We start from the raw sequence: 14,305 nt of genomic DNA, 5'->3' as shown, positions 1-14,305 counted from the left end.
GTTTTTAACTTCAGTTTATCTGGAAACTGTTTGCATGCAACTATAATATAACTGAAGTCCTATATTCCTAAGTAGAAGTATGTCCCTGTGAAAATAGCATGGACTATTTTTTAATAGATGTACCGTATATACTTGAGTATAAGCCGAATTTTTCAACCCACTTTTTGGGCTGAAAAATTCCACTTCGGCTTATACTCCAGTCAACAAAAAAACTTACCGAGGACTTGTGCGCGGCCGAGGCTTTGGTGCTTCCGGGATCGCGCGCACCTCTCCCAAGCCACCACCGTCCGAGACCTGCCGAAGTTTGGGGAGGTTTGGGGAGGTGCGCGCGCACCTCCCCAAACCTCCCCAAACGTCGGCAGGTCTCCGTTCCTCCTGCCGACGTTTGGGGAGGTTTGGGCGCCTCCCCAAACCTCCCCAAACGTCGGCAGGTCTCCGTTCCTCCTGCCGACGTTTGGGGAGCTTTGGGCGCCTCCCCAAACCTCCCCAGGTCTCCGTTCCTCCGCGCAGACCTGCCAACGTTTGGGGAGGTTTGGGCGCCTCCCCAAACCTCCCCAGGTCTCCGTTCCTCCGCGCAGACCTGCCGACGTTTGGGGAGGTTTGGGCGCCTCCCCAAACCTCCCCAGGTCTCCGTTCCTCCGCGCAGACCTGCCGACGTTTGGGGAGGTTTGGGCGCCGCCCCAAACCTCCCCAAACGTCGGCAGGTCTCCGTTCCTCCTGCCGGCGTTTGGGGAGGTTTGGGCGCCTCCCCAAACCTCCCCAGGTCTCCGTTCCTCCGCGCAGACCTGCCGACGTTTGGGGAGGTTTGGGCGCCTCCCCAAACCTCCCCAAACGTCGGCAGGTCTCCGTTCCTCCTGCCGACATTTGGGGAGGTTTGGGCGCCTCCCCAAACCTCCCCAGGTCTCCGTTCCTCCGCGCAGACCTGCCGACGTTTGGGGAGGTTTAGGCGCCTCCCCAAACGTCGGCAGGTCTGCGCGACGTTTGGGGCGGTTTGGGGAGGCGCCCAAACCTCCCCAAACGTCGGCAGGAGGAACGGAGACCTGCCGACGTTTGGGGAGGTGCCCAAACCTCCCCAAACGTCGGCAGGTCTGCGCGGAGGAACGGAGACCTGGGGAGGTTTGGGGAGGCGCCCAAACCTCCCCAAACGTCGGCAGGAGGAACGGAGACCTGCCGACGTTTGGGGAGGTTTGGGGAGGCGCCCAAACGTCGGCAGGTCTGCGCGGAGGAACGGAGACCTGCCGACGTTTGGGGAGGTTTGGGGAGGCGCCCAAACCTCCCCAAACGTCGGCAGGAGGAACGGAGACCTGCCGACGTTTGGGGAGGTTTGGGGAGGCGCCCAAACCTCCCCTAACGTCGGCAGGTCTGTGCGGAGGAACGGAGACCTGCCGACATTTGGGGAGGTTTGGGGAGGCGCCCAAACCTCCCCAAACGTCGGCAGGTCTCCGTTCCTCCGTGCCCTGCCTGCCTGCTTCTTTCCACAGCGGAAAGAAGCAGGCAGGCAGGGCGCGGAGGTCCGGAGACCTGCCGACGTTTGGGGAGGTTTGGGGAGGTGCGCGCGCACCTCCCCAAACCTCCCCAAACTTCGGCAGGTCTCCGGACGGCGGCGGCTTGGGAGAGGTGCGCGCGATCCTGGAAGCACCGAAGCCTCGGCCGCGCGCAATTCCTCGGTAAGCTCCGGGCGGTCACTTGCTTCGCGTCTCCTGAGGGAAGGGGGGGCCACTGGAGCGGGCGTGTTTCCTCGCCTGCTGGGCGCCGCGATTTGCCCGGGGAACGCGCGGGCCCCGAATGGCAGCGTGGAGCGAGGAAGCGGACAGCCAGGGCTTCCCCGAGAGCCGCGGCCACACAGGGTATTCCTGTGTATTCAGGCTTGCAAAATGGCGGATCGAGCCTCTGCTGGCGGCAGAGGCTTGCAGAACGGTGGATCGGCTTATACTCGAGTCAATAACTTTTTCCAGTTTTGGGGGGTGAAATTGGGGGTCTCGGCTTATACTCGAGTCGGCTTATACTCAAGTATATACGGGTATGTAAAATATCAGCTTATGGAGGTCACTGTTGGAACTGTTACTGATGAAACCGGCATATGACTTGCAAGTATATTGATTCTCATGTAAAGCTCCTTTTTTTGCCATTTAACAATGTGGCCAAATCTTTTACATGGAACAAATTGATACAGTTACAACATGGAAAACATAATCCAAAAACCAAATAGATTTGTTTGGAGACCGTAACTTTTAAAAATAACTGCTGCAATTTTGCTAATATACTATATCTCTCTAATCCAATTGCATTTGTAGTTAATGGTCACAAAAACACATATATTGTATTTTTTATTCTTCCAACTACTGTACTTTCTATTATTTAGTAATATCTAGATGGACAATAGCCTGAAAAGTTCACTTTTACTAGAGTTGTATGTATATTTCCTGGTACCCTACTATACTTAATATTATTTATAACATAATTTAAATGTTATTTGGCAAAAATGATACAAAATATGCATCTTTCTATAATAGTTATGTAATGTAATTTCTATGTACAACATTTTGGTGAATTATTTGAATTTGGTTTTCAAATAAATTGTGCAACCCATAGGAGTGTATTTTCTTAATTTTCTTTGAAACCTGTGTTTTGAGGGAACAGATGGTTCACATTAAATTATTTTGACATGATAAGCAATTCGTATTTTATCTTTTTTTTACCAGATATTAAACTGGCTAATAGAGAAAAAGGAAAATTATGCTTAAAAGCAGTCAGATGCAAACAATCAGTAGGTAAATAATCACTTCTTTATTTTTCATTATTTCATTTCAATTAATTGTTTTCTCATTTGGGAGACTGACTTTTTCCTTCCTCCTTCATTCCATAGAAAATTATACTTTTGCAGATGTTGTTTTTGGAAATGAACAGGTATGCTTATCATATTTTGGTTTCATAAGGGTTGTTTAGTTTCATAAAGATTGTGACCTTACATGACAGAAATATCCTTACAAAATACAACTAGGAGAAAAATACAACAATGCCAAATTGCTAGCATCAGTGCAATAATATTTAAAATAAAAGCAACAAAAAGAAAAAAAGATCTTTTTGATTTAGAAATCACAGAAAACTTTGAGTCTCCACTTTTGAAAAAAATAATAATGCGATAGTATTTTCTTTTCTAGCCATACAAAATATAAAAAGACACATACATACACACTTAAGTATATTCTATGTAGATATTCTGTTTAGTATATATTTTGTATAGAATGTAATAAAAAATAACGTATGTCTAGATTTTTCTCAGAAATAGTTTCTTGCTTTCTCTGAGAATAACTGCTTTTATATTTAAAACACACACCCACTCCTAGCATATTTAAAACTAGCTATTTGTGTTGTAGACAAATAGGTTTGGAAGAAAGGAATTAATTTTGCACTAATGTTCAAATTATATATTTTTAAATTGATGAACATTTTTGAGGTACTGGTGAATCATCATATAAATGCATATCACAATATATTTAGAAGCAAAGTTTTGTGGGAGTTTTCAAGATAAAATTATGTTGTTTTTTTAATAGATAATCAGTTCAACCAGTCCGTGTGCTGACTTCTTTTTCCGAAGTTTATATTCCAACTTAAAAAGAATAGAGACCCAACATGGCAGTTTGCAAGGCTCTTGTGACAATGCTACCAGACAGATACAGAAATGTAGTGAAGTGGATCTGAATATTATTGTACTCTGGAAGGTATGTATAATAAAACTACAATAGGCAACTAATCTAGTCCAACTTTAAAAAATTAAGTATATAGTGAAATAGTGATAAGATTGTTCAGCATTATTATCATAGACCAGAGAGAATGGGATAGTTTCAAGTAATTCCTAGGGAAAGTACCTAATGATGCCTAAAGTTGTGATGATGATGATGATGATGATGATGATTCTTCTGAGATATTACAAGAAGGTTATGTTTTTGTAGCCATCATATTTTTGAAGTAAAAGGATCTGTCTTACTTCATATGTGTAGCTGGGCCACCTTTAGGGAGAAAACAATACCCTGTTTTTTTGATCGGTCTCAGGTAATTTTAATGTTTTAAAGTGAAATAACTTTCCACTTAAATATTCTGACTCGAGTCCATAAAACAATGTTGGAGCATGTATATGCATGTGTATATAGCCTTTTTAGAATGGATTGAATAGTATCTATATTGGTTTGCTAATTGTGCTTCTTTGTAGTCTAAATCAATTTGCATTTATAATTTTAAATCCAATTTGTGACTCTCTATTTAGGACAGTTAGTATTACACTGAAATCTAATTCTCATGATTAGATTTTAGTTTTACACGCCAAAATATTTATTTTTTCAATATATACCCCATCTTCTAATTCAAATGAAATTTGAACCTAACTCAACAAACTTTAAAATACATATATCTACAGTCTGAAAAGTTGATACAAATATGAAAAATACTAACATTGATGAACAATGAAAAACCTTGTGAAAGAGCTGCATCTTTACAGATTTTCCAAATGGTGAGAAAATGATGGCTTAAACTCAACTTCCAATGCTTTGCATTCCATTTCCTGAGAACAGAACTGCAGGAAGCCTTTTCCAATGTGATAGATATGTCAGCAGGACCATTTAAGTTGCTCCTGTCTGGAACTTAATATCCAGACAGAATTCATAAAAGGAGAAGCAGTTTCTTGGATAATCAGGTCCTAAATTGTCTTATTATTTTTGTAAATGTTTATTGTACATATTAATATCTGTGGAAAAACACATTTATACCCAATGTATTGAAGAATCTTAACATGTTATGTTATTTCAACTTTATCCTCCAATAGGCATATGTTGTAGAAGATAACAAGCAACTCATTTTGGAAGGCCAGCATCATGTCTGTCTTAACGCAGTTGGAAAAGATGCATTTTCTTTACCTCAAAAGCAGGTATCATGGAAAATTTCACTTCTGATTTTGTCTAAATCAATACATTTAATTAAGTAAAATATTTGAAATACTGTAATAGAACACCTGAGTGTAAAAAAAAAAGATTAAGAGCTCCAAATAATTATTATTCTATTATACTTTTTTGTTTTGCAAACCACTGGTATAAGGTAATCCCCGAGTTATGAGTGTTCACTTAACGCTCGTTCAAGGTTACATGATGAGCACCCTCTAGTGCTTACGAGTAAGTCCCAAAATTACGAATATTGCAGCACCACAGCAGTCGTTCACCCTTATGAGTGACCGCAGTGGCTCTGCAACATTCACCCTGGTTATTCCCTCCCTCTCCACCCATGCCCTGGCTCTCCCTAGGCACCAGGCCATCAATACCCTGCAAAGATCGTGATTTTTCGCTTTCTTGGTTGCTCCAGGCCTTTGGGGTGTTCACAGAGAATGGGGACCTAAAGTAACGCAAGATCATGTGAGATCAATTGAGTGAGATCTCACACTACTGATCTCACGTGATCTCATGGTACTTTAGGCCTCTGTTCTGTCCAACAGAGAATGGAACCAAAGCTGGGGGATGCTTCCATGTGCCTCCGGAGACTGGATCGGGGCTCTGGAGCCTCTTCCAGGCCTCTGAGGCCAGGGGATGCTTTTGTGCCCCCCCCCCGGGGCCCAATCCAGGCTCTGGAGGTCTTTTCCAGGCCGCTGATGCCTGGATCTGAGGCCGGGGAACGCTTACATAGCCCTCCACGGCCCGTTTCTGGGCAGCAGCAGCCTGGAAAAGGCCTTTGGAGCGCGGATGAGGCCGCCAGGGCGGGCATGGAAGAGTCTCCCAGTCTCAGATCTGGGTGGCAGTGGCCTGGAAAAGGCCTCTTGAACCCAGATTGGGCTATGGGGAGGGGGACTGCGGAAGTGTCCCCCAGCCTCAGATCCAGGCAGCAGCAGGAACTGTGGCAGAAGAAATGGATCTTTTCCAGGTGAGTCCGGCACAGCGAGTTTTGAAGCAGTTGAGTACCGAAGTACCATTGCACAGCCTTACATAGTAAAACTGAGCTTTCTTAGACAACTTAGCAAAATTATGCCTAGGTTAGTAACTTACATCCAGTATATTTACGGTATATAGAAATTAAATAGATTTGAGGCTTCATACAATTATCTGTATTAGATAGGCATGGATGGTGATTTAAATTTCTTGTCGGGACTTTCCATTTGGTTAGATTCTGATACTGTTTACAGAAGTTATATAGAGAGTCACATGTTTATCTGTTCATTTGAACTGACATGGCTGCTGATCTCAATATCCTGTCTCTGGGAAGCTAATAATAGTTTAAAATGATAGTATCATAGCAAAACCCAATATCATAATAAATACAAATTGGTAATAGAGGTAGAAAAAAGCCATCACAACCATGCCATAGCTTTGTCATATGCCCCAACCCCAAGCCAGATGAAAGAATCAAGTCTTCAAGATTTTGAAAGGCTGACAGGGTTGGATTGATTGTTGTGAATTTTTATATTTTAAAAGTGTATTTTTATATTTTAAAATATAATTAAATTAAAATAAGCTAAATAGAATCAGACATAGATTTATCATTACTCAATTTGACCTAAATCACTTCTGTTCATCTGCAAGAGCTGCTCTCTGCCCAGCTGGTCTAAGAATTTGTAATTCAGATATGTAGCATAACGTTTATTTATGTCAGCCAATAAATTGATGTCTCTATAATTGGCATGAGTTTTGTTCCTCCTTTTGTGAAACAGGCTAATGATTGGAAGTTCTAATCTTTATGCTATCTGAGGGTTGAAGGTACAGGGGCCCATTGTTGTGAATTGGTTTCAACAATTTTGGAGGAGCACACAAAGAAGAAATATGCTTAGGAAATACTGAGGCTTCTCTCTGGTTTGGAAAGCCATATGTTGCTTTCTCCACTTACAGATGTCAAATTCTTACTCAAGTTTAAGAAAATGCATTTTGTTTTGCAAATGTTCCACTACGAGCTTCATTGCTTTATAACAATATAGTCTACACATTGATACTTCTTGCTGTAATCTATTTTTATGTTTCATAGGGCTTTAAAAAAATACTTGGGAATTCTGACTGGGAGGACTTGGAGCAGGTACTGAAATTCTAGGGAAAATACATTTGTATAGTACTATACATGGTTTATTTTTCTTATTAGTTACTTGCAACATAAGAAAAAAATGAGGCTTTTTATAATCATGGGATGGGGCATGAGCAAAGTTTAATACGTTTTATCATAAGATGGAGATTTGTTTAGTATTAATGAATTTGTGGTTTCTTAATCCATTACCCTCTACTTCGAAAAGCATTAACATTATTTTTATAATGTTTATTATCCATGTGGAAGTATTTTCATGTAAAATTGGCAAAAAGTAGATGTCTGAACTACTTGCACTTGCAGTATAATAATAACACTTCACTGAGCAGAGGCTAATTTAAGTACAAATAGTCCTTGGCTTGCAACCATTTGTTTAGTGACTGTTACAATGCCACTGAAAAAGGTGATTTATAACCGTTTCTCATACTTACGACCGTTGCAGCATCCCTATGGGTCACATGATCAAAATTCAGACTCTTGGCAGCTGATTCATATTTATGACAATTGCAGTGTCCTGGGATTGTGTGATCACCTTTTGTGAACTTCTGACAAGCAAAATCAATGGGGAAGCCAGATTCACATAACAACCATGTTACTAACTTAACAATTGCAGTGATTCGTTAAACAGTTATGGCAAGAAAGGTCGTAAAATGGGGAAAAACTCAACAACTGTCTTGCTTAGCAACAGAAAATTGAAGCTCAGTTGTGGTTGTTAAGTCGAGGACTACCTGTATATGAAAGATTATCCCAAATTACATCTCGGTATAATCATAAGTATAGAAGACTTAGAAAAAAAATGAAAAATGTTTCTAACTGATCAAATTACTGGCTTCTCATAAACCTTAATCTGACACAAGATCTCATGTACAGAATTAAAGCAACATATTTCTCAACTTTGAATGCATACTTCTATATTTGTTATTATTTACAGACATAAAATAAGAAAAACAAATATGGCTGGTGTAGAAGTTTTGATATTCTTTCAGACAATAATTTGCAACACCAGCTTCAAGAAAAATAATAATGAAATTTTTTAGATCTTGTTTGCAGAATACATATTTGAAATCTATCCTCAAATTTTTAATCTGTTCAACTTGGTGATTGATTTGAAGGTATATTGCAGATCTTGCTTTCCTGAAACACCCAACCATTTTCCTACTTTAATTTTTTCATTAATTTACATTGAAGACTTAAGAAGAATCTCCTTAGAACTGCATAAAAATTGGTTAGATCACAGACCACAGATCACTGCAGGTGTCCTGTCAAAAGGTTTAGCTGGCAATAGAATAATGGTCCACATGTTAATACAGAATTGTTTATGCAACATATCAGTGAAATGATAACATCTAAATTTAAATGAATTATAGTTACAAGTAATGCATTGCAGGATATTGGCTCATCAGAATTTGACGGTTGTTTTGTGCTGCTGTAGGGGGTACTTCATGTATGAGCAGCATCTGGGCATAGGCTGAATCTGGGCAATCTGGATACCTACTAATTAGAGAAAGTATGAATTTAGTTTGGAGGGAGCAGCAAAGACAGACATATTATGTAATACTGTATCTACCTTTCCAGAATCACAGGGCAAAACTCTTCCCTTCGGCATTAAGCAAAAGTTTATAAAAGCTAAATCACTCTGGACTCAAATTGATCGTACCTGTCTCCAATTGTAGTTCTGCATTTCAGACACCTTGTGGTATTTGGAGAGCTGCTCTGATGAGTTTAGATTGTACCTTTTCTAGAGAACTGAAACATGAAGCTAGGAGGCCAGCCAGAGTCCCATAAAGGAATTGGGCTAGTGGTTTAGCCTGAAAAAACTAAGGCAGTGAAAGTCAGGAGGAGTCTGGTATCATCTAGAATGAAAAGTTCTCTGCCAACAATAACATCAATAATAAGTACGAATTGATATTTGCAGAAATATTGTATTTAATTTTGTACAGTTGTGCCAGCTTTATTAAGTGAATCATATCCAATAATGAGAGATATTTAAACATCTGCATATAATTGAATATCTGCCAGTGGAATTTAACCTCTCCAACCTGATTAAATGAAGTCTAGTCCACAAATATTTATGAATGTTTTTAGTAATATTAACTGTAGTGAATGTAGAAATAAGCAACATAGGGAGTAAATAGAAAGCAAATCATTTGCAGGTGATATTTTAGTAGAGCGCAAAATTTTGAATTTAAATCATTTTGAAGTTAAAGCACTTCATTTTGAGTGGAAAACATATTTCACGTTAGAAGCAGGTTATTTTGATCATTCTGAAAGTATTTAAGCTTAAGAGCGTGTTTGAAACTGAAATCTTGTGTTTGAAAGGCTTTACAGAATTTGAATTTCAAGAGTTGCACATTATAAAGGCAATCATTTAATTATGTGAATTCTCTGAAATTATGTCATCAGGTATATAGTCTTACATATTTTTTGTATTTTTATCTGCTGCACTTGATTGATAAGTACAACCCACTGACTGGTTTTTTTCTTTCATTTATATGGTATAATCTATTTGTCATATGTAGAATTTTAAATGTTTCTTGAACCTAACATTTTCTGAATACTTTTTATGTTATAGGAATCTACAGAAATAAGCCTTTCAAATCTTTTTCGCCCAGAAAATACATCGGTATCATCCAGACCATCTGTGGAACAGTTTTCCAATCTTATTAAAACTAGTCTTCATTATCCTGAAACATTTAATCACTCCTTTAATCGGAAAAGGTTTGAATATTTCTTCTTTTTACTCTAGTCTAGGCTGTAACCAGCATTAACCTTCCAGCCATTTTCCTTTCTTTTTCAGAAATATGTATATGGCACTCACAACATTTCACTGCAAAGCATAAAATATTTATACAAGTCTAAAAGTGAGGTCTGTTTTCTCCACTGAACGTGAACAAATACATTTGCTTAGGGAGTGATTTGCTTGGGGACTATTGCTAAAGAAGTACATCTGTGTTGATGAGATGGAAAGGATGAAGTTTGTTTTCTGCAGGGTTCAAATTCTGTTTCACATACTGCCTCTAGCTTGATTCCTTTCTGAACAACACAGAACACTTAACAAGAAAATCCACAATGAATTAATTTCTTGGGCTCTTGCGTTGAAAATAAATAACTTTTAGCTAATCTTCATGATATTTTATGAAGTTACTTTGAAATCCTAATTTTTAAGAACTCATAGCCCTAGCTGTTATGTTCTCTGTCTTTACCTTAAGAAATATTTCCCATGTACAGTTTTAGCAGTCATTGATACAAATCTTGTAAGGCAGAAATACACTTGGGAGGCTTGTAGTTAGTGGGTTGGATCCAAAGTTGCATCCATTAGAATTTTTTCTCAATTAGAAATAAATGCTTGAGATTCTTCCTTGCTGTTGTAGTCCTGTGCCTTCTGAGAAGCTGCTCAAGAGAGGCCTTCTGGGTCAGAATAATAAATTATACTAGGTACTTCAAGGAGAGTAAGCAAGAAATGCTTTCCCATCCTGTTTTTCAATAGAAAATATTTATTCTCAATTCTTCTATGAATGTAAGAAGTCCTTCCCTTCACAGATAAACACACCTAAATCTAACATATAAGTGTCTTATTTAAAAGAGATGGTGTTTGATTTATATTTCAATTTGGAATCCTAATAGAAACCTGTCAAATAAAATATGTTTCCATTTAACCCACAAGTAGAACATGCTGCTCTACTTTTTTTTTCAAGAGTGGTCCATTTCTGTTTGGCATTTGACTGCAGCTGTATACTCTTGTTTAAAACTAGCATATTTTACTGTTGTTTTTTTAAAAGCAAGGGTGGTTGTGCTCTGCAGTTGATTCAATTGATCAGTTGATCTAGTTGCAATTGATGCAACTTTTCTTTTCAGCCTTTGTATAGTTCCAGTTACTCTTCTACTTTCAAATTGTTCTGAAGCTGATGTTGATGTGATAATTGATCTGCGACATAAAACAACAAGGTAATTTTTACAGACTATAAGCCATTTATACTTGAGAAGATTCTTTGAATTAGATTCCTGGAGAAGATTCATGAAAATATTATTTCCTGTCTGATTCTAAGAAATTAAAATTTCAGAGCTTATCAAAGCATGTTTCTAATTTGATTTTGGTTTAATAGTTTTACATGTTTCAGACTGGTGAAGTACCAGAAGGGGGCATGTTTAACTAGAACTAAGAATTATTGACTGATAACCTAAATAACTCTGCAGGATGTCAGCCTTAAGCTATTAGCCTGACCTGGGATGCTTAAAACCTTTTTCATGCAATGGTAATAGTTTTCCTAGAAGTTTCCAATTTATAGTTTTATATTGAGTGCAAATATTTTACATAAAATTCTCGTTAACATCCAGAAATGTTGTGTTGAGGACAAACAAATACACTGTTTTCATCAAGAGTATAAGCAAGAAGAAAATGTGACCCCTGTGTGCTTTCTCTTTTCCAGTCCAGAAACCCTTGAAATCCATGGTTCGTTTACCTGGCTTGGGCAAACACAATATAAGCTTCAGCTAAAAGCCCATGAAGTATCTAACCTTCATTTAAAGGCTTGTTTTGTTCATACTGGAGTGTATAATCTTGGAACCCCACGAATATTTGCCAAGTTTTCCCATCAAGTTACTTTATTTGAAACAAGTCAACAGAATTCAGTGCCAGCCCTGATTATTATTAACAGTATTTGACTTATAGGTTTGTTTTAAAAACAAAACAAAGTACTGTTATTTCTTTGAACTTGCAATCTTGACATATAACCTGTTAAAAAGTTGTAGATAAATCTTCCACATAATATGATTACATGCCTATTTCTGTTTCATAATACCAGGCATCTTGGATTCCAGTTTCTTTCTTTTAAAAATGTTTCATAAGTTAAATGGAAATAACCATGTAACTTTTAAGATTCCTAATAACAAAATTGGGAAATCCTTGGATATCTTTACTGCTGAAAAAATGTACAGCATGTGTTAATATTTGTGGCTGTATTAGATGGCAATTTAGGAAAAAAGTTTGTTGGCTTTTTTGAGTAAGCCATAGATTGATAATTATATCATGTTGTTTCTGTGAAGTTAACTAGGATCCAATTTATTCCAGTACAATTCTTCTGTTTTTCATTTTCAATTTGAATTCAAGTTGAATTTGAGACTTTCCTCATATACTATTAAGCAATTCTCATTGCAATTGCATATATAACCCCACTTAATATCCTACAATTTTTGACAGCAGTTTGAAATTTTCTCATTCATCTCAGTAAAAAATGCACTGTTTCAAACAAAGAAATGTTTTGTCAGTTAAATTCATTCACTTTATTATGTAACTATAGCAATTCAGTTGATCTGTTTTTTTAAAGAAAGTTAAGCTTTTCAAGAAATGTATTATATTTATAACAGATTTGCTGTAAATAAAATAAAATAAAATGTGCATTACATTCCTCTGTGATTTTTTTAACTCTGTGAAATAGAGGTATAAGGATGGGCAAATATTTTGTGCACAGGCTAACCAACTTCAGTTATCAGTGTCCGGCCTGAAACATATATTCTTGTAAGGTTTAAGGTTTTGAGGTAAGGAAAGTAGAAACAAATATGGCCATTTTCAGCCATTAAAAATGAAGAGGAAATAAAATTGACTTATACATTTTCAATTTTTATCAATGGTTCTAAAAAGAGATGGTTATTCATATGACCATTAATGTAATAAATATTCTTGAAAACAATTTAATGAGAGAAACCGAAGAATACATACATACATGCACATATACAAACATAAAATTAATTACAGGGTATTTTTATTTCAAACCAGGGAACAAAAGAAAAAAGAATCTTAGTATAATTAAATCCTCATTTATTGTTCTACAGTAAGTTGTTGAAATGATATGACTAAATTTATTTCATTCTTGAGTACTCCTTTAGTAATTTAAGAAAAAAATAAACCATCAGCATTGTGCCAAATATGAGAACAAGAAAACTAATTAGTGCTTTTCCAACACTGACCTCAGATTTTGGGAGGGCTCCATAAACATACACACTGAAAGTTGTGCTAAGGTCACAGTAACTATATAAGCTATCTACAACAGTAATTCTGAAGACATAAAAGCCATTGTACTGTGGAAAAAGGATTCTGTTTCTTTCATCCCTTTTTAAAACCTGGTACTTTGAATCAGCTGATGGTAAAGATTTGTTTCCTCTGGGTTCCTTGCAACTCACATAATTATATCTAGTCCATGCAGTTTGTGGAGAGCCTGGAAAATCTGCTAATTGTTTGGTCCAGTTCTGGGCCTCTGACAAACAATTGGCCTCTTTTTCAGTCAAGTGATAATCGTAATTATGCATTCCATTTACTTCATACAGTACAAAATCCGCAGAGACGTATTCCACAAATTCATCGTTGTCCCATAATTCAAGATCTGGAAGCCATGGTTTATCATAATATAAGAGAAGAGGACATCCCCAAGTGTCATACCTATAGGTCACATTAAGATTTTCCTGTTCTAAATTTTTTCTACCAAGGAACAAAGGATCATATAGTTTCTTATCAATTGAATAAACAAAATTCTGAAGTAGTCTTTGTTCAAAGAGACCTTTACTACAACCTGTTGTCGTCTTTAAAATTCTGATGTGTTTCTTAGGTGGACAGTCCACTGTAATAAGAGCTGTCAATGGATACATGTCAATGCAGAATATCCCTTTGTTATAGATGTCCACAGTAACAGATGACAGTTTCTTTAAGAGTGATGTGTTCTGTTTTTCTGGCAAAGTGTTGTTACCTGCAAAGTGTTGTTCTTCTAATTTAATTTGCAAACTGTATTTAGTGTTTCCATTAAAAGTATAGCCATCCTCCACAATGTGTGCCTCAAATGCTAGCACATATGGATTGCTTAACATGACATATGGATAGGCACCAGTCCCTGGCTTTGGTACAAATGTGGCATTAAAATGAAGATGCTGGTTTGTATCAATATAATACATCTTGTTGTGGAAATCACCAGTGAGAATCTCCATTGGACAGGCTTGCAGTGGTGGGTGAACAGTCATGAGCTTAGCCTGGACATTGATGATACATTTATGAAAATGGTAATATCTAGATACACTGCTGGGAAATGGACGGATGATACTAAGTGTTCCAATGTTTTCAAATGACATAGCTTGACAAGAAACATGGGCTGAGGAAACGTTATTGTCCCCCAAATGTACCATTTTCCCAGAGACCATGTCCAGGTTTCCATAGAAAAGCTGAGTCTCAGTGAGGACTGCAATCTCATTACTGGTGGCTGCTGCAAAGCAAATACGT

At 37.9% G+C, this 14,305-nt stretch overlaps 2 protein-coding genes across 4 annotated transcripts in view; one reads left to right on the top strand and one right to left on the bottom strand.

Moving 5' to 3' along the window:
• The window catches only part of TRAPPC8 (trafficking protein particle complex subunit 8), a 63,817-nt gene extending 51,368 nt beyond the window's left edge, over positions 1 to 12,449 (top strand). For all 3 annotated transcript variants that reach the window (XM_083359674.1, XM_083359673.1, XM_083359675.1), the window contains 8 exons: positions 2,703 to 2,771; positions 2,867 to 2,907; positions 3,555 to 3,722; positions 4,820 to 4,921; positions 6,994 to 7,041; positions 9,617 to 9,762; positions 10,900 to 10,989; positions 11,472 to 12,449. In XM_083359674.1, coding sequence (XP_083215800.1) covers positions 2,703 to 2,771; positions 2,867 to 2,907; positions 3,555 to 3,722; positions 4,820 to 4,921; positions 6,994 to 7,041; positions 9,617 to 9,762; positions 10,900 to 10,989; positions 11,472 to 11,706 — 899 coding nt within the window. In that variant the 3' untranslated portion in view covers positions 11,707 to 12,449. The remainder of the gene's footprint in view (positions 1 to 2,702; positions 2,772 to 2,866; positions 2,908 to 3,554; positions 3,723 to 4,819; positions 4,922 to 6,993; positions 7,042 to 9,616; positions 9,763 to 10,899; positions 10,990 to 11,471) is intronic.
• A 451-nt stretch (positions 12,450 to 12,900) lies between these two features.
• Positions 12,901 to 14,305, bottom strand: part of CATSPERD (cation channel sperm associated auxiliary subunit delta) — a gene marked incomplete at both ends in the record, with an annotated part of 2,277 nt that continues 872 nt past the window's right edge. Inside the window, one exon of the mRNA XM_083360313.1 lies at positions 12,901 to 14,305. This exon is cut by the window's right edge and continues 872 nt beyond it. Coding sequence (XP_083216439.1) covers positions 12,901 to 14,305 — 1,405 coding nt within the window.

Source organism: Vipera ursinii (assembly GCF_947247035.1).
Source record: "Vipera ursinii genome assembly, chromosome: 3".
NCBI classification, from domain to species: Eukaryota; Metazoa; Chordata; class Lepidosauria; order Squamata; family Viperidae; genus Vipera; species Vipera ursinii.
This window is presented reverse-complemented; position numbering and strand designations above follow the sequence as displayed.